This window comes from Microcaecilia unicolor, chromosome 9, assembly GCF_901765095.1.
Source record: "Microcaecilia unicolor chromosome 9, aMicUni1.1, whole genome shotgun sequence".
NCBI classification, from domain to species: domain Eukaryota; kingdom Metazoa; phylum Chordata; class Amphibia; order Gymnophiona; family Siphonopidae; genus Microcaecilia; species Microcaecilia unicolor.
This window is the reverse complement of record NC_044039.1, coordinates 89,918,273-89,936,600: the sequence shown is the minus strand read 5'-3', so window position 1 is coordinate 89,936,600 and position 18,328 is coordinate 89,918,273. Positions and strand designations below refer to the sequence as shown.

At 43.6% G+C, this 18,328-nt stretch overlaps 1 protein-coding gene across 1 annotated transcript in view; it reads right to left on the bottom strand.

Annotated features, from left to right (window-relative positions):
• The window catches only part of THBS1 (thrombospondin 1), an 85,962-nt gene that overhangs the window by 46,859 nt on the left and 20,775 nt on the right, over positions 1-18,328 (bottom strand). The window contains exons 2-6 of the mRNA XM_030214147.1: positions 15,686-16,260; positions 9,137-9,212; positions 6,584-6,780; positions 1,254-1,361; positions 184-277 (exon numbers count right to left, since the gene is read on the bottom strand). Coding sequence (XP_030070007.1) covers positions 184-277; positions 1,254-1,361; positions 6,584-6,780; positions 9,137-9,212; positions 15,686-16,260 — 1,050 coding nt within the window. The remainder of the gene's footprint in view (positions 1-183; positions 278-1,253; positions 1,362-6,583; positions 6,781-9,136; positions 9,213-15,685; positions 16,261-18,328) is intronic.

Sequence of the window (18,328 nt, the reverse complement as noted above, 5' to 3'; positions counted from 1 at the left end):
CGTTCCATGCTTCCTCTGCCCCGGAACAGTAACCTGTTCCGGGGCAGAGGGAGCATGGAACGAACGAAGGACAAGCGCATGCGGCAACCCCCAGCGGCGTGCACCCGGGGCGGACCGCCCCCACCTTGGTACGCCACTGATTCTACTTGTTGTCTCCCCATGCCACTACAATAGCATACTCACACCAGCATCGTGGGCAGCACTCCCCGTCGGGTATTGTGGAATTTGAACAGGTTATCAGGGGACAGGATACTTTTCGGCAAACAGTGGCAGAATTCTGCAGAGATGCAAACAATTAAGCACAAGAATAAAATTGCAATTTGCAAACCACATGGAGGACAATTGCAGAAGCCTTTTCTATGCATGAAGTAATACTTTGCAACACAGAAATAGGTGCATATAAAAACTGCACATCTGAAGTGCACGTAAAGAAGGGGACATGTGGAGGGGCTTTTTCGATATGACGTCCAAATCCAGTGCCAAATAGTCATTTTTGAACCAGAAAAACGTCTTTTTGGTTTGAAAATCACCCTATTTTAGACATTTTTGTGCTTAGTGTGTCTTTAAGGCCCATTTTCAAACAAAAAATGTCCAAGGGAAAAATGCAAAAAAAAAAAAACCCAAACAAAACGAAGCCGCTGGGATGTTTGGGGGGCCAGCAGTCTTACTAGACTAACCACACAGACATGCCAGCAGAGCAGTGGAGCAGCCAAGGGTACACTGGAACTTCACATAAAAGGTCCCAGGTACACATCGCATAATAACCCCCTTATACTGTGTGGCAAGACCTCCGGAACAGCAAAAAATGTACTGTACCCAACTGTACACCATTACAATAGTCCTTATGCCAGCAGGTGTCACCTATATGTGGGTTCAGTAGGTATTTTACTACTACTACTACTAAGGTATTTTGTGGGTTTTGGAGTGCTCACACTTGCCACCACAAGCTTACCAGTTAGAGTGGGATATAGGCCTGGGTCCCCTTCCCTAATGTTCACTGCACTGACCATTAGGCTTCTCCAGGGACCTGCTTGCTGATATGGCTGGTGTCAATGTGTGAGTCTAAATGTTTGGCACTTTGATACTGGATTATGCTAAAATCTTATAACACAACCTAGGTGCTTAGGCTCCATTACATAATAGAGTCCTACCACACACCTTGGGGGAATCTAAATGGAGGAGCACAGTTATAGAATTGCTCCCTCCTTCATGTATTAAAGTAGAAGAAACTGTGCCATCTTGCAGCTTGTTACCTGGCAGGTGCACTCCGTACAACTATCAACCCTCCATTCCTCACTGTGTTCGTGCTTAATCCCATTGTGAATACAAACTCGTCCAGTAAGCAGTTCATTTCCTTCTGTCTAATAAAAGAAAAATAATTATACTTTATTCAACTTCTTCTCTGAAGGTTATGTGTACAACACAATGAAATTTCACTCACAACTCCCTCAAGGTGCACCCCCATTTTATTTTGAAGCTGGAGTCGGAGTCGGTACATTTTTACAAACTGACTCCATCCAAAACTGATTCCGACTGACTCCAACTCCACAAACTTTGCTATGCTATTGAGTGGTGTTTGGAACACCTTTCTTCACAACATCCTCAACCCCAACTAATTGAAGCAGCTAACTGGCTCAGAAATCAAAAGCATATCTTCTCTCCATCTCTTCTTACCACTTGTGAATGTTTTCTCATGCTTCCACCCCCCCCCCCCCCCTCACCTCCAGTACATCTCTATTCTCCCATGCATATTTTTATGCGTTTCTAATTTTTATTATGATTCATAGCCTGTTTAAACTGCTTTAGTTTAGTTTAAGAACTTGCATAATAAAATACCAAAGCAGTTAACAATAAAGACATACACAAAGAACAGAACTAATACAGTATCAACACTTAGGTTAGAAAGACATTAGAAAGCCACAGAATAAAGGAATGAAGCCCACTCTGCTAGCCACCCCTCTGCCATTGAAGTCCTAATGTCCCATCAAAAGTCTATGTATAAAGTAGGGCTGTCAACTGCACCCTAAATTTGTCATAGAAAGTTTCACACCAAAGGTATCCCTGTTTGGAATTCTACAAAAATGGAGCATGGTAAAAGAAAGTCATGGCAGGTCAAATCTAAGTGCATATGGGAAATGGAAGAAACAACCAAAGGTTTCTCTCACTGAGAATGTAAAGACCAAGAAGATATACAAAATCAAATATCATATATAGTCTAACAAATACATAGGAACTCCACTGAGAAAAGCTCTATGAGCAAGAAGCAAGATTTTATACTTAATGGGAGAAGAGACGGAGCCAATGGTTGTAAGTAATAATGAGACATGGATGTACCTTCCAGCAGAATGTAACAACTGCAAAGGTGTGTTCTGACTATTTTGAAATCCCCACCTTTTGGTTCCTTCATGTCATGTCCCCTACCTCAATGCAAGCGGCGTTCTCGGGCTGCGTGGAGTCCCATCGACATGCACACTTGACTGGCACTGCCCTAAGCCATGTGTGTGTAGTTCTTCTCTGGGTTTGTTCAGAGAGCAGTGGTTGCAGGCTCCTTGATTGCTTTGCTTCCACCCACCTGTGTCTGCTCTCCCTCTGCCTGGCTTCCCTTGCTTCTCTCCTATTGGTCTTCCGGTTCCTCCTTCCCCTGCTCTTGTCCTATGGTTGTGCTCCTTCTCCCTGCTGGTTCATGCTGATGTCAGACGCCAGCACTTTATCAGATAAGCTCTTCCTGGACTCCATGCTTCAGCTTCTACTTTGGTAGGTGTTACTTGCTCAGTAGTTTGTTTCTTATCTACTTGTCCGTCGTTGCTGACTTTGCCTGTACCTGGATTATCCTCTTGACCTGCTGCCTGCCTACTGGCTTTGCTTGTACCTGGATTACCCTCTTGACCTGCTGCCTGCCTACTGACTTTGCTTGTACCTGGATTACCCTCTTGACCTGCTGCCTGCCTACTGACTTTGCTTGTACCTGGATTACCCTCATGACCTGCTGCCTGCCTACTGACTTTACCTTTGCCTGGATTACTCTCTTGCCTGTTTGCCTATTGACATTGCCTGTACCTGGATTACTCCCCTGCCTGCTGCTTGCATGTTGACATTGCTTGTTCCTAGATTACTCCCCTGCCTGCCTATTGGCGTTGCCTGTACCTGGATCACTCTTGTCTGCTGCCTGCCTGGCCAATACGTTCACCACCCCGCTTCCAGCTCCATCTTGTAAATCCTGCAGGCTGCCCGCACCTAGGGGCTCAATCTCTGGGGAACTGCGGTCAGCGCAAGTGAAACCCGGGGTTGTCCGGCTGCCAAGTAGAAACTGATCCGAGTACCAGGCTCAGCAGCGCTCTACTTGGTACAAGAACTCACAAGTCTGACACTTAAGTCTGAACTGTGCATACCTCTGCTCTTCTACAAGATTTTCCCCATCTCTTCTTCCATTCTTCCCTCTTTCTCTACATCAGGGCTTTCAAAACTGTGGGTTGCAGCTCAAATGGGGTCAACAAAATCCATGTTTGGGGTCACAAATTGGGTGGGTTGGAAAAAAGTCATCAGCCTACATCTCCCGATAAGTCTGTGTGTGCTCCAAGGAAGGCAGGAGATGATGGCAACTTTCTCTACTACAACTCTTATCTTGCCCTGCTGTCATTCTGTTCCCCACATAGGGTTAGATTCTATATATGGCACCTGAAAAATCTACACAAAATAAATTCCCACCTAAGTGTATTCTATAAGTGGCGCTTAGATTTAGGCGTATTATATAGAATATGCTTAGTTGATATCCCAGGAACTAGAACTATGCGCATTTACACCAAGGGAAATATAGCATAAATACTGGCACATAGATGTATGCGCGGAGGGGCATATTCTGTATCAGTGCGCATCAATTTTCGAATGCCCACAAAATGCCTATTTCCCCACCCATAACCATGCACCTTTTTGGCTCCATGCATTAGAATTTAGGAGCTGTGATTTACAGAATACACTTAATGAGCTGTGCGTGTAAATTCTAATTATTGCCAATTAGTACTCATTACTGTTGTCAAGTGCTTTTAAAAATGCTGATTGGCTTGTTAAGCTAATTAAGTTATGCACGTTGTTATAGAATATGCTTGGAGTTTGTTGTGGAATACTAGGCGCGATACATAGAATCCGGTGGATAATCCTCAAGTGTTTACATCCCTCACACCTCTGCTATTCCAGAACATTATCCTTACCTCTTCCTCTTCATGTTCTTTATCCACATATGCCTCGCCTCTTGTGCTATATTTCCTCTTCTACTGCATTTTCCTTTCCCATGACCCCTATGCTTGACATTGCTAGACTAGGGAACTGGGCATTTAAGTTGTAGATAAGTGCAAAGGGGAAAAGAAAATCTAAATCTATAGGTACACAATGCCGGGTTACAGGTTAGAAATCATAACTATGAAAACAACCTTAGAGACATTCCAGCCAATATTCAGTGCGAGTGAACCAGCTGGGAAAGGCCGCCAACCGGTTAATTCTTGTCAGCAGCAAACCTGCTGAAAATGACTAGTTACCACCAAAATGCAAGCCGGCTATGTCGGGGGTGTCTCAGGGGCAAAGTCTGTTTAGCTCCTGATTTTCAGAGCTAACCGGCCAGTGTAAGTGCATAAAAGAGGCAGCATAAATAGCTGTCTTATCTTTATGTGCCAACAAGTGGCCAGTTAGCTCTGAATATCGAGTTCATCAAGCATGCGCTGTTTTTTTTACAAAATGGCGGCCAGATATGGCCCAGCATTGAATATCTGGGCTTAATCCTGGCAGTGGACATCAACAGCGCTGCCCCCCCCCCCCCCCCATCAGCTGAATATTGGAGGGGTGTTTACAAAACATTGAAATCCTCAGTTCAGTATGCAGTAGTTTCCAATAAAGCAAATAGAATATTAGGTCAAAAGTGACTCTGCGGCTTTGAAAGAAAGGGTGAAGCAGATAGCTGCATAAGCTGAAAGGTATTAATCCACAAACAAACCTTTTCCAGAGACGGGAAGGTGGTAGAACTAGAGGACATGAATTAAGGTTGAAGGGGCCAGACTCAGGAAAAACGTCAGGAAGTATTTTTTCATGGAGAGGAATGCCCTCCCACGGGAGGTGGAGACGAAAACAGTAATGGAATTCAAAAATGCATGGGATAAACACAAAGGAATCCTGTTCAGAAGGAATGGATCCACGGAAGTTTAGCAGAGATTGGGTGGCAACACCGGTAATTGGGAAGGAAAGCTAATGCTGAGCAGACTTCTATGGTCTGTGCCCTAAAAATGGCACAAGGACAAATCAAAGGTCAGGTATACATATAAAGTAGCTCATACAATGAGTTTATCTTGTTGGGTAGACTGGATGGACCATACAGGTCTTTATCTGCTGACATCCACTAGGTTACGAAGGGGTGTTCTCCTCAATCCTTCCAGTCAAGTATATAAGCCAAGGCAGAGAAGTCTGCATTCTGATGTGTCAATGGTATTGACAAGAGCGTTTTGGCTTCCAGGACAATAGGGTGATTTTCCAAGGACTGCTGAACAGAGATGTTCATCTACCAAAGAAGGGAGAAATGACTTCTAGAGCAAACCGGCTAACCTACTGAGGACGGCTTTAAATAAGAATCAGTGGGGATGGGAGGACAAAGATATTTCAACTTGCCATGCAGAAGCAGTATAGCATGACAAAAGAACATTATGTAGTAAAATATTGAATTAGAGACCAGGAAAATGCAACAGAAAGATACAGAAGTAGTACCAATTGTCCAGTTTTCATCCTTGGTGCAAAGATTTCTGAATACCTCTTAAGCACACTACAAACTAACTCAGTGTTTACTCCTAGCCACAGGCAATATCTTAGTTAAATTCTGGAAGCAGGACACTGCTCCATCTTGGACCCCCCTTGGAGAGGGGAAAGAAAATGGATAAAAAAGGCCCAGTATATCTTTGTCTTACGAAAACTAGCTTGATAACTTTGAGAGAAACTACCATGCTTTTGGAAGATTTAGTCCCCTTTCTACCAGTATATGAACTCAGTCAGTTTGACCTTAACTTGATCTTTCTGTCTGGTTGCTGTTGAAATTTCCATTTCTATCCATGTATAAATATGGTTATGAAAATGCTGGGGGAGGGAAGAGATTGTGGGGATCAGTTAGATTTGAAGCATTGTTAAACTCATGCAAACTTTTGACTAGTCTGTATTCTGGACTACCAGTTGTCATTAAAGCTGTGTCACATGCTCTCCCAACTTGTACACAGTAAAAATAATTGAAAAAAATAGTATTAATTGTCATAAGTACCACCAGTCATGTTAACAGAGTTCATGATATGCTGCCAGCCTCAATAAAAAAAATATGTTGACCACTCATATAAACAGATTCTGAAAGCTCCAGTAAAAAAACTGACACAATGAAAGTAGCAAGAAGGGCACATGTGGTAATTTTGAGAATGAAACCGCAACCATCGTACAGTAGGGTGTAAAAAGGAAGGTCCATTCCAGACATGCTATATGTAAACAAACTTTAAACCTGAGGCATAAACTGCTTTCTTTGGTACTAGCCCTACAGACTTCATAAGTGAACTCTGAGCCAAAAACTCACTATTTTCCGGAGTTCTTCTTGCACCTTTATAACAATATTGTGCAACCTTCCCATCTCCAGGAACCAGCTGGTCATTTCATCACAGGAAAAACCGCACATTGCTTCCATGCTTTTTGTCTTGTGGCCAGTGTAACTTGTTCCGATTGCTGGACTAGAACCATTGATAGTGTTCTCCAATGTAATTACTGCATTTGTTGCTAGAGCAGAGCAGAAGAAACATACAAACTTAAGAACTGATTTACATGTTTGGAAGGTTGCAGTAAACAGTGTGCAGTTCTTCATGTTTCAAAAGCCTAATGGGGCAATTAGCAAAGGCAATTTTGCTCATAAAACAGGGGTTAATGAGTGGGAATGAACCTTCTGAAAACTGCTATGTTATTTGTGGCAAAAATTATACAAGTATACAGGGGCAGCCCAGGGATGAGATGCCGCCCCTGCCCACCCCCAGTCTGGCATCTTCCCCTTTCCCTCCTCAATCCTCTTCCCCACACCTTTTACCTTATTTTCTTCTTTTCAAGAGGTGGCAGGCAGTAGCAGCAATTCTCATAGGGTGCCCTGCCAATGTACCGCTGGCACCAGCCTCTGCTCTACTGCACACCTCGCCTCTGAGGAAACAGGAAGTTATGTCAAGAGACTGGCCGCAGTAGGGAGAAGAGGCCGGTGCCGGCAGCAGAGAAGCCTATGGGAATCACTGCTGCTGCCACTGACACCTTTTGGAAATGAAAGAAATAAGGTAAATGTGGGGGAGAGGGCTGAGAAGGGAAGGAGCGAGTGCCACTCCATGGAGCATGCCACCTGAGGCCCCCACCTGCCATTACATGTATAGGGTAACTTTCTACAGGTTGCCTAAAGTCAGGTACTGGGATGATGAGCACTAAGAGCTAATTATATATAATGGCAACTGTGCACGCAACTGACATAGAATACTAGGGGCCAATATTTAGACCACAGGAGGCAGCCTGGCCAGATATCATGGTCAACAGTGAGACCAGATATTCAATGCTGGTCCATTTCTGGTGACTGGCATTCAGTGGCATAGCAAGGGGGGGGGGGGGGGGTGAGCGAGAGGGGCGGTCCGCCCCGGGTGTCAGCTCGGGGGAGGGGGGGTGCTCCCTGCCAGCTCCCCCCCTCGGCGCATCGACACCCCCCGACCAGCTCCCGCACCCTACCTTTAAAAAGAATATCGGAATCTGAGGCGAGGCGCAGCGCCTCGTGCCTGCCCGTAAAAGAAATGTGGACCGTCGGACCTTCCCTCGCTCTATCTGTCCCGCCCTCCGCTGACGCAACTTCCTATTTCTGCAAGGGCGGGACAGACAGAGCGAGAGAAGGCCTGACGGTCCACATTTCTTTTACGTGCAGGGCAGGCGCGTCGATACGCCGAGGGGGGGATGTCATCGTGCTGCACCCGGGGGGGGGGGGGGTGCAACGGCGAACTGCCCCGCCCTGGGCGGCAGCCCCCCCTGCTGGCATTGAATATCTGGTTTTGTTTTGGGCCAGTTTAAACTTAAAATCGGCCAAGCCTATATTCAGTGTCAGCCTGATTTGGCTGCCAAACTTAGCTGGCTGACGATGTACTGAATATTCACGGATAGCTGGTCATATCGCGCGTTACTACACATATCGCGCGTTACTACACATTGTTTAAGTGTTGTTACCAGCTGATTATTAAGTTTTGTTCGTTATGACAATGTCACTAGTTCTTTTGAGATGTCAATAAGTTTAGCTACTTCGGGTGGCAAACCAGTGCCATACAAAATTGTGTGCTGCAGTCCATGCGACAAAACAAGATTCAGATGATGTCGTGAACATACAATACACGTATCCTTTCAATAGGCAGCCTTCATATTATTGGCATTGTCTGTAGTGAACACGTTGTTATGACATTGTACACGGACCTCGTCCAGAATCGATTTCACTGTCAGTTTTATATAAATTCAGAGGTATGATTTTCATCCAGTAATCAAGCAGCCATGATATACGATTCAGTTTGCCAGTTATCAATATACTGTACAGTCACAGTTATGTAACTAAAAAACCCTCCCCCCATGCCACCCACAAAAATAGCAGGTACAAAGTTTGCTGGCGTTTTAATGCAGACTCTTTGTGGCTCCTAATTTAAAAAAAAAAAAAGAAACCCCTACGAATCAAGGTACAGAGCAAAAAAGAAAAAAAAATAATGCACATTGTTTACTTTTGAGAACTGAAGGCAATATACACGAGCTAAAAATGCCCCAAATCATCACAAATAGCTTAAGTTATTAAAAACAGCCCCCTTAATTTTTTTTTTTTTAATTTTTAATCCAGTAGTTTTCTTCTTGTCTGTAACTGCAGCTCAAGGAGCATCAGGGCTGGGATCTTATAACACAAACCTTCATTCTCAACTATTCAGAATTTTTCTCTGTTTTATATTCCAGCACCCCTAACTTACCTTTTCCGGTCACTGTAGTGCCGGTCCTGGATCAGGAATCCTTCAGCAATGACTATGACTCCCACCCCCTTGGGGCTGTGAACAGACGTTTAGCTATAAGCGGTTGAAATGTATAACACACTTACTGCTGAAGCACCCTTTATTCCTCAAGATGGCTTCAAGGCTGGTTCCAAACACAAAATGCAGATTCTGCAACACTCCCTGTGGACCAAGAAATCATTACAAATCAGTGTCTCCTCAAATAGCACAAATTAAAAATCACTCTCATATGCCATCTCTTTTCCCAAATTCAAAAGAATAAGAATTACAAGTCACACCTCCCTTCTCTTTGTGTCTCTTGACCTATGTATTCAAGTAACACCACACTCCAACAATACACAAGAAGTCCATGACTACAAACCTCTGGCTTGCAAATACAATTGTTTGTTCGTCACAAGGTTAAGAATGTTTGGGGCACACCTATTATGAATATTCACACAGTAATTTATAAAACATCGCTACATATGTGGGTTCCTCTCTCTAATAGGCTTTGAAAGAGGATGGGGATCGTAAGGTGCCTTGGCACACCCAAAAGTTTCCTTGTCTCCTTCCACCATGAAGTTCTTCCTTTTTTTTTTTAATCTCCCTCCCTATGATGAAGCATTATAGCTGGCTAGCACAGGGCCTTGAGTATCCACACATAAAGCCTGTCGGCTTCTGCTCCATCTGAAAGAGAAAGTTCAGAGAGGGTGGAAGCTGGCCTTGAGCAAGTGCAGGTCCTCAAGGTCCCATCCACAGGGCTGGCTGCACAGAAACCTGTGTTCCTAAGGGCCCTGCACTTAACTGAGTCAGCTTTAAAACTGGAAGCTGACCAAAAGTTACAAAAGCATAGCCATACTGGGTAAGACCAATGGTCCATGTAGCCCAGTTCCCTGTTTCCAAACAGTGGTCAAGCCAGGTCACAAGTACCTGACAGAAACCCAATTAGCAGCAACATTCCATGCTACTAATCCTGAGACAAACAGTGTAGTCCCCGTGTCTGTCTCAATAGCAAACTATGGACTTTTCCTCCAGGAACTTGTCCAAACCTTTTTTTAAACCCAGATACGCTAACTGCTGCTTACAAATCCTCCGGCAGAGAGTTCTAGAGCTTAACTATTCATTGAGTGAAAAACTATTTCCTCTTATTTGTTTTAAAAGTATTTCTACGTAACTCCTTAAGTGTCCCCTAGTCTTTGTACTTTTAGAATGAGTAAAAAATTGATTTGTTTCTACTCGTTCTACACCACTCAGCATTTTGTAGACCTCAACCATATCTCCCCTCATCCGTCTCTTTTTCAAGCTGAAGAGCCCTAACCTCTTTAGCCCTTTATCATTTTGGTCACTTCTTTGAACCTTTTCTAATTCTGCTATATCATATATGAGATATGGCGAACAGAACTGAATGCAGTATTCAAGGTGCGGTCCCACCACAGAAGTCATAGTATTTTTGGTCTTATTCACCATCCCTTTCCTAATAATTCCTAGAATCCTGTTTGCTTTTTTGGCCACTGCCACACACTGAGCAGAAGATTTCAGCATATTATCTACAATGACACCTAGATATCTTTCTTGGGTGCTGACTCCCAAGGTGGACCCTAGCATCCAGTAACTATGATTCGGATTATTCTTTCCAATGTGCATCACCTTTCATTTGTCCACATTACGTTTCTTTTCCCTTTCCATCGCCTCTTTCTCCCTCTCCTGCCCCTCCTCCTTGGTAATCATACTCCTCAGCATTGATACTCTATATTCCTCACACCACACCACAGACCAGCCCTTGTGTCTCTTTTTTCTCAATCCCCCTTGCCCTTTGGTTTTGCGCTTCTCCGAGGGATAGGATCATTTTATTGCCTTTTTGGTCCAAGGTATCACAAGCTTCTACATCATTAAGATCACAATAGTAGACAGTGATTAAAGAATTCTGTTTACATAAATAAATCCCTGATCCCTCATTTTGAAATTATAGTCCTAGGCAAGGGGGGCCCACCAAACTGGTCTGCACGGGGCCCTGCAATTGCTAAGACCGGCCCTGCCCACCCAGTCCGCCTGCAATGCCTCTGTTATCCTGATTGTAGCATGGCTGTTCCCAGGAGAGGGAGTTAAGAAAATAAAGGGTACAATTGTTACAGAATACTACGGCTTGTTTTCTGTGTAGGGCTAAGCGCCGTGATCATGTCACCCCCCATTTTTTTTCTTTGCTTACATTGGCTTCCTATTCTTTTTATAGAGAGGTGTGGTAGCCATGTTAGTCCACTCTTAAAGGTTATCAATAGAAATCAAGCAAAATAAAACATGGAAAAGAAAATAAGATGATACCTTTTTTATTGGACATAACTTAATGCATTTCTTGATTAGCTTTCGAAGGTTGCCCTTCTTCGTCAGATCGGAAATAAGCAAATGTGGTATATACTATCTGCTACCACATTTGCTTATTTCCGATCTGACGAAGAAGGGCAACCTTCGAAAGCTAATCAAGAAATGCATTGTTATGTCCAATAAAAAAGGTATCATATTTTCTTTTCCATGTTTTATTTTGTTTGATTTCTATTCTTTTTAGAATTTGGTTTAAGATCTTGACTTTAACCTCTAAGGCACTTTGTGATGGGATTCCATTTTATCTCTCTAGTTTGACTGTACCCTACATCACTCCTCAAGTCTTACTCTCCTTGAACGATCATAGATTAATCCTTCCTCTTCCATCACATTGCATTCTTTTTTCTAGCATCTTTTTTATGGACACACAGCCAGCTTCAACATTTGGCTCTATACCTAGTGTAACCCAGAAGGTTATAAATATATAGGTGGCTGGAGTACTAGACGGAAGACCAAGGGTCATGATAGGCTACATCTTTCTGTGGCCGGCAAAAAGATTCAATCAATATATGTGGACAGCCTTTTAAACTAGAAGAAGGGGGTAAAATAAATGTAAAAAGTCACATTACAGTATTAGAAATAATAAAAAAAAGAGAAGATCTCAGCAAAGGGAAGGAGGTGACCAAAACAAAAGCTTTATAAAGTACTACAAAACCATCAAAATCTAGGAGTTATAATGCCACTTTTCTTATAGCTGCTATTATTGCTCAGAGCTACTGTCGGAGCATTGTTTGCTGCAGCCTACTTGGTTACAATATTGTACTCCAGGGGAACAAGCAGGGATCCTTTTGCACATTCCAGAACAGCAATTACCCTCAGAAGACATGGGAATAATTGTACATGTATATATACATGAATATCATAGGGCCTAGTTACTACTAAATCAGTTACTTTAATGAAATACATTTAGCACATTAGTTCTCAATCCAGTCCTCAGAGCACACCCAGCCAGCTGGTTTTGAGGATATCCAGAAGGAACATGCGTTATATACAGTGTGTTTTGTCTAGCAAAATAGGTGCCGGTACTCAAATGCCAGGCCACCCTTCAGGAGTGGGTTGATCACTGAGGGATCCATTCCACAATAGCCAGGCTCCTTGCAACTAGTCACAGAATCTATGACAAGGCAGAATTGGTGTGTACAGCCTGAGCTCTTTCATTACAACTTGGGGACCATGATTTTAACAGACAATGGAAAAGGTGCTGGTACTCAGTACCCCCAAGAACTCCCTCAAAAAAAGCCCTGGTTATATATGTTTTCATGCCCTATCTCCTTGGTATGCAAATCTTCCTCATGCATATTCATTATCAATATTCTGAAACCCAGCTCAGTGGGTGTGTCCCGAAGACTAGGATGAGCACCACTGATTTAAGGGTTACAGTGAGCTCATTCATAATTGAAACATAAGATGTCTTCGTGACCAACAGGGGTACTTTTACTCACAGTGATGCTGGATCAATTTTCAGAGCTCTGTTTTAAACAGGTAAACAGCTGTTTACCCAAATAATAAGTTTTCAAAAGTGCCCTTCTCAATACTGTTGTCTATAGGTTACTGTTAGTGGTAAATCAGTGTCTGAAGCAATCAAGACCTCAGTGGCCGTAGCTAGAAGGTTGCTAGGATGTATATATATAGAGAGATGTGACCAGCAGAAGAAAAGAGGTTTTGATGCCCCTGTACAAGTCGTTGGTGAGGCCACACCTGGAGTATTGTGTTCAGTTTTGGAAGCCGTATCTTGCTAAGGATGTAAAAAGAATTGAAGCGGTGCAAAGAAAAGCTACGAAAATGGTATGGGATTTGCGTTACAAGATGTATGAGGAGAGACTTGCACACCTATACCCTGGAGGAGAGGAGAAACAGGGTTGATATGATACAGACGTTCAAATATTTGAAAGGTATAAATCCGCAAACTAACCTTTTCCGGAGATGGGAAGGCGGTAAAACAAGAGGACATGAAATGAGATTGAAGGGGGGCAGACTCAAGAAAAATGTCAGGAAGTATTTTTTCACGGAGAGAGTGGTGGATACTTGGAATGCCATCCCGCGGGAGGTGGTGGAGAGGAAGACGGTAACGGAATTCAAAAATGCGTGGGATAAACATAAAGGAATCCTGTTCGGAAGGAATGGATCCTCAGAAGCTTAGCCAAGATTGGGTGGCAGAGCCGGTTGGGGGAGGCAGGGCTGGTGGTTGGGAGGTGGGCCTTGTTCTGGGCAGACTTCTACGGTCTGTGCCCTGAAAATGGCATAAACAAATCAAGGCCAGGTATACACATAAAGTAGCACATATGAGTTTAAATTGTTGGGCAGACTAGATGGACCGTGCAGGTCTTTTTCTGTCGTCATCTACTATGTTACTATGTTACTATCTTCGGTCTCTGGAGATAGAAGAAAAGACATACTGGTCGATATTCAAAATGATTTAACTGGCCAGAAACGGATGCTGACCAGATAAATCACTTCTTTGGGGTTATCAGCTCATTTTCAGCAGCATTTAACCAGTTATCGCCACTGAAAATTAGCAGTTAGCGCCTAAATGAAAACTGGCTATTTTGGGGGTACTCTAGAGGTGGAGTTGGCTAGTTAACTGCCAATAATCAGCACTTAACTGTCTAGGGTAACCACATAAATGGGACCGCATAAAACAAACACAGTCCTAACTTTATGCAGCAACCCATGACTTAACTGGCTATGTATTAGCTGGCAGATAAAGCAGATATTGGCCCATTATTGAATATCTGGTTCCATTCTATGTCTATAGGAAAAAAAAACTGGGGCAAAATCAGGGCCTTAACACATTCCTCTGAGGACTTTAATGGACTTTCACTTCTTGCTGTAAAAACTAAAAGAGAGAAAAAACTCGTGAACTCCCTTAGCCCTAATTAAAAAAAAAAATTCTGGCTAATATTGAGCCACTAGTAAAAAAGCCCCGTTTCTGATGCAAATGAAACGGGGGCTAGGAAGGTTTTTTTCAGAATGTGCATGTGGGAGTGTGTGTCCCTGCCCTCTCTCCCTCCCCCTCCCCCCTCGGAGTCCAGTCCTTCAGTGTTAAGTTTCCTGCTGTTCTGTGTTTTTGTTACAGAGAGAGTGAGGGCATCTCTCTCCCCTCCCCCCTCTGAGTCCTTCACTGTGTGAGATTTCGTGCTGTGCTGTTTTCCTTCACTCACGGGGAAACCGGATATCTCTGGCGCTTCACACTTCCGGCTGGAGGCTTCATAGAACGTTGGTCTTGCCTTTTATATATATAGATTTTAATTTGCAATGACAAGGTTAGGTATTGTGGAAATAGGTCTAAACAAAAATCCATTTAGTGGCAATATTCTGCTGCTAAATTAATATGTGATCTATTTTGTTAAAGTCTAAGTTAAACAGATAGTGCTGGCACTGTCACCACCGCTGCCTATGTAGGGAGGCAGTGAATATAAGTTAAGCACCCATGCAGTGACTACAGTGGCTGAAAATTTACCCCTCAGGGGACATCCTAACATGGTAATCTGACTCCCTTCTCCTCCCAATGGTTCTTCTGTCTTCTCCCTTATTACTCTACTTCCTGTAGTTGCCTTCTTTCAATTTTTATCATACTAATCTTCCATATAATTCCCGTTTCTACCTCCTTTCCATTTAATCTCTCTCTTCCTCAGGCCATTCCACTTTCAGGGTCCGTTTTCTTCCTCTTTCCACCCATTTACCATGGTTTGTTTCTCTTCCAATGCCTCTCTGCAAAATCTCATGCTCACCCCTATCTCCCTGTCTTTTACCCCATCCATCCCATCATCCCTTCCCTCCTTTTATATACCCTTTTATTTCACTAATTTCTTACCAAAGTTCTTTCTTCCACCTATGGCTCCTTTTTCCCATTCCTTCATAACAATCTAGTGAGTTACACTCTTTAAAACCATATAAGAAAAACAAGGTACAACAGACTTTTCAAATACTTTCTTCTTTTAAAGATGTTAGTTTGAAATCTAGATTGAAATATATTATTCTATGAAACCAGAAGAATTTGGTAGAACCCACAGTGGAGGAGCAGCCTAATGGTTAGCTCAGAGGAAGGGAGACCAGTTCAAATCAAATTGCAGCTCCTTGTGGTCTTGGGCAAGTCACTTAACTCTCCATTTCCTTAGATACAAAAGATGGTGAGCCCTTTAGGGACAGATAAATACCTACTATATCTGAATACACGGTACTTCAATAGCTTTTGGGCTTGCAGGCAGTATATAAGAAATAAATCTAGGAAACTAGTTGAATCTTTGGCATAACTGAGTATTCCTTTCCCATGCTTTTACCTGAAAATTGTCCTGTACTCCTCCCATGGCTATCCTGAGCCTTGCAATGTTGGCCAAATCCCGACTGAAGATATTCTGGATTGGAAAATCTAGCTCAGCGTTCTCCATTTTCTCACAACCCACATAAAGCTGAGCTCGATCTTCCTCTACAAAGAGTGTAATAGTCTTCCAGTGTCCTGTGGCTAGGAGGGCATCTTCCACCGATACCACCTGCTGCTTGCCCTCTCCACTAAGACTGATTTCTAGGGTGCCTGCCTGGCCATTAGATACTAGATTAAAGATATTCCTGGAGTCATCACGCCGCTCGACTGACAGAAGGGTGCCTCGACTCTTCTTGGCCTGGCGCACAGTGGCCAGTAAGATAAAACCTCGCTCTCTATGGATAGCATCAATCAAATCCTGGAACTTTTCATCAGGCAGTGCAGGGATCAAGCTAGCATTCTGAATCCGGAAGGCAGGGCTGGAGGGGTCAGGGCCCGTCACCTGACGCACTCCAAGCTTGCGTCCCCGACCCTTGCGACTGTAACCGGCCAATTCAAAGAGATCAAATACACTGTTATCATCTGCCACAGTATCTAGAAAGGAAAAAAAGATAAACAAGGGTTAAACCTCTAACATAACACTTTCAACAAGTTATATAACTTATACATGAGCCACAGCCCCATTCTACCACCAGAGGGCACAAAGGATCTACTGAAGAGGACTCTTGGCCAGGCAAGACCTCCACAAGGTGTAGGGTATTTCATAAACTTTGGCGCCAAGGGACCATTAATAATGTTGATATGTGTTAAAGTATATCTGATAAATTGACAACAAATACCTAACTTACCAACACCATTGCTTTTATATACCATTAATAAGATATATACTTGTATGTTTATTATCTGAATTCAAGAAAGCAATTGAGAATCTCTGAGGGAAAAGAAGAGCTTATAGAACTTAGTAGTTGGTGTGGATTTTTAGCCCGGATAGGCCATATAGAGGTCAATATTCCTGGATATTTAATGCCAGACCATGTCTGGGCTTTGACATTGAATATCTGATTTATGTGGAGCCAACTAATGCATAGCCAGTTAAGTTGATATTCAGAAATTAAGCTGCTATGGGTTTTATGTGGTTATCTTGGCCGGTTAAGTGCTAAATACTGGCACTTAACCAGCCAACTGCTGACTCCACCCTAAAAATAACCGGTTTTCAATTAGGCGCTAACTGCTAATTTCAGCAGCGATGACCAGTTAAGTGCCACTGAAAATTAGTGGATAACCCCAAACAAGAAGTTTAACCAGTCAACAGATAGTTCTGGTCACTTAAATAATTTTGAATATCAACCAAAATGTCTTATCTGCAGTCATTGTTTATGTTTCTATGTTTATAGAAGCACCAGCGAGCATATATTGACATACCCCCACCTTCTTTCCTTGAATGATGTAAAAAAAAAAAAAAAGTATTTATTCTGTTTAATTAGGATTTTACTTTGGTTTGTGTACCAATGCTGAACAGACTGGTGGTGGAGTATTTGTTGGTCAAATGGGATACGAGTAGGCAAGTAGGATTGTTTTTAATTTATCCGGCATCTAATTTAAGTGTGACAAGATTGAGGGAGCTGATTCAGCTTACTGGGGAAATTTCAATTGAGTTCCCTAACTTATAGCTAGTTACAAGAAAAAATAAAGAAACAGAAAACTGAAGGCATGTAAAGATCATATGGCCTATCTAGTCTACTCATCCATGCCACTTACTATCCCTTCCTCTCCCTTAGAGATCCTATGTATTTGTCCCAGGCAGGGGCGTAGCTACATGGTGCCACGGGGGCCTGGATCCCCGTAGATTTGGCCCTGGACCCCCCTGCCGAAGACCCTCTCGACCCCCCCGCCGTCAACCCGCCGTCTACCTTTGCTGGCAAAGGTAGGCTACGGCGGGGGAGGGTTGGCGGCGGGGGGGGGGTCCGAGAGGGTCATCAGCAGGGTGGGGGTGTCAAATTTGGTGGTGGTGGTGGTGGTGGCAGGGTTGGCAATGGCATGGGGGGGTCAGCAGCGCTGGGGGGGGGGCTAAAATATGCCCCCTTACCTCGGGCCCTGGCCCCCGCCGAAGTCTGGCTACGCCCCTGGTCCCAGGCTTTCTTGAATTCAGGTACAGTCTTCATTTCCACCACCTCCATCAGGAGGCTGTTCCATGAATTTACTACCCTTTCTGGGAAGTGTTTTCTTAGGTTACTCCTGAGTTTGTTCCCTTTCACCTTCATCTTATGCCCCCTCATTCCAGAGTTTTCTTTCAGTAGCTAATATGTGCTACCATATGAGAATACTACTACCTAACATTTCTAGAGCGCTACTAGGGTTACGCAGCGCTGTACAATTTAACAAAGAGAGACAGTCCCTGCTCAAAGAGCTTACAATCTAATAGACAAGTGAACAGTTGGTCCGATAGGGGCAGTCAAATTGGGGCAATCTGGATTCACTGAACGGTAAGGGTTAGGTGCCGAACGCAGCATTGAAGAGGTGGGCTTTAAGCAAAGACTTGAAGATGGGCAGGGAGGGGGCTTGGCGTAAGGGCTCAGGAAGGTTGTTCCAAGCATAGGGTGAGGCGAGGCAGAATGAGCGGAGCCTGGAGTTGGCGGTGGTGGAGAAGGGTACTGAGAGGAGA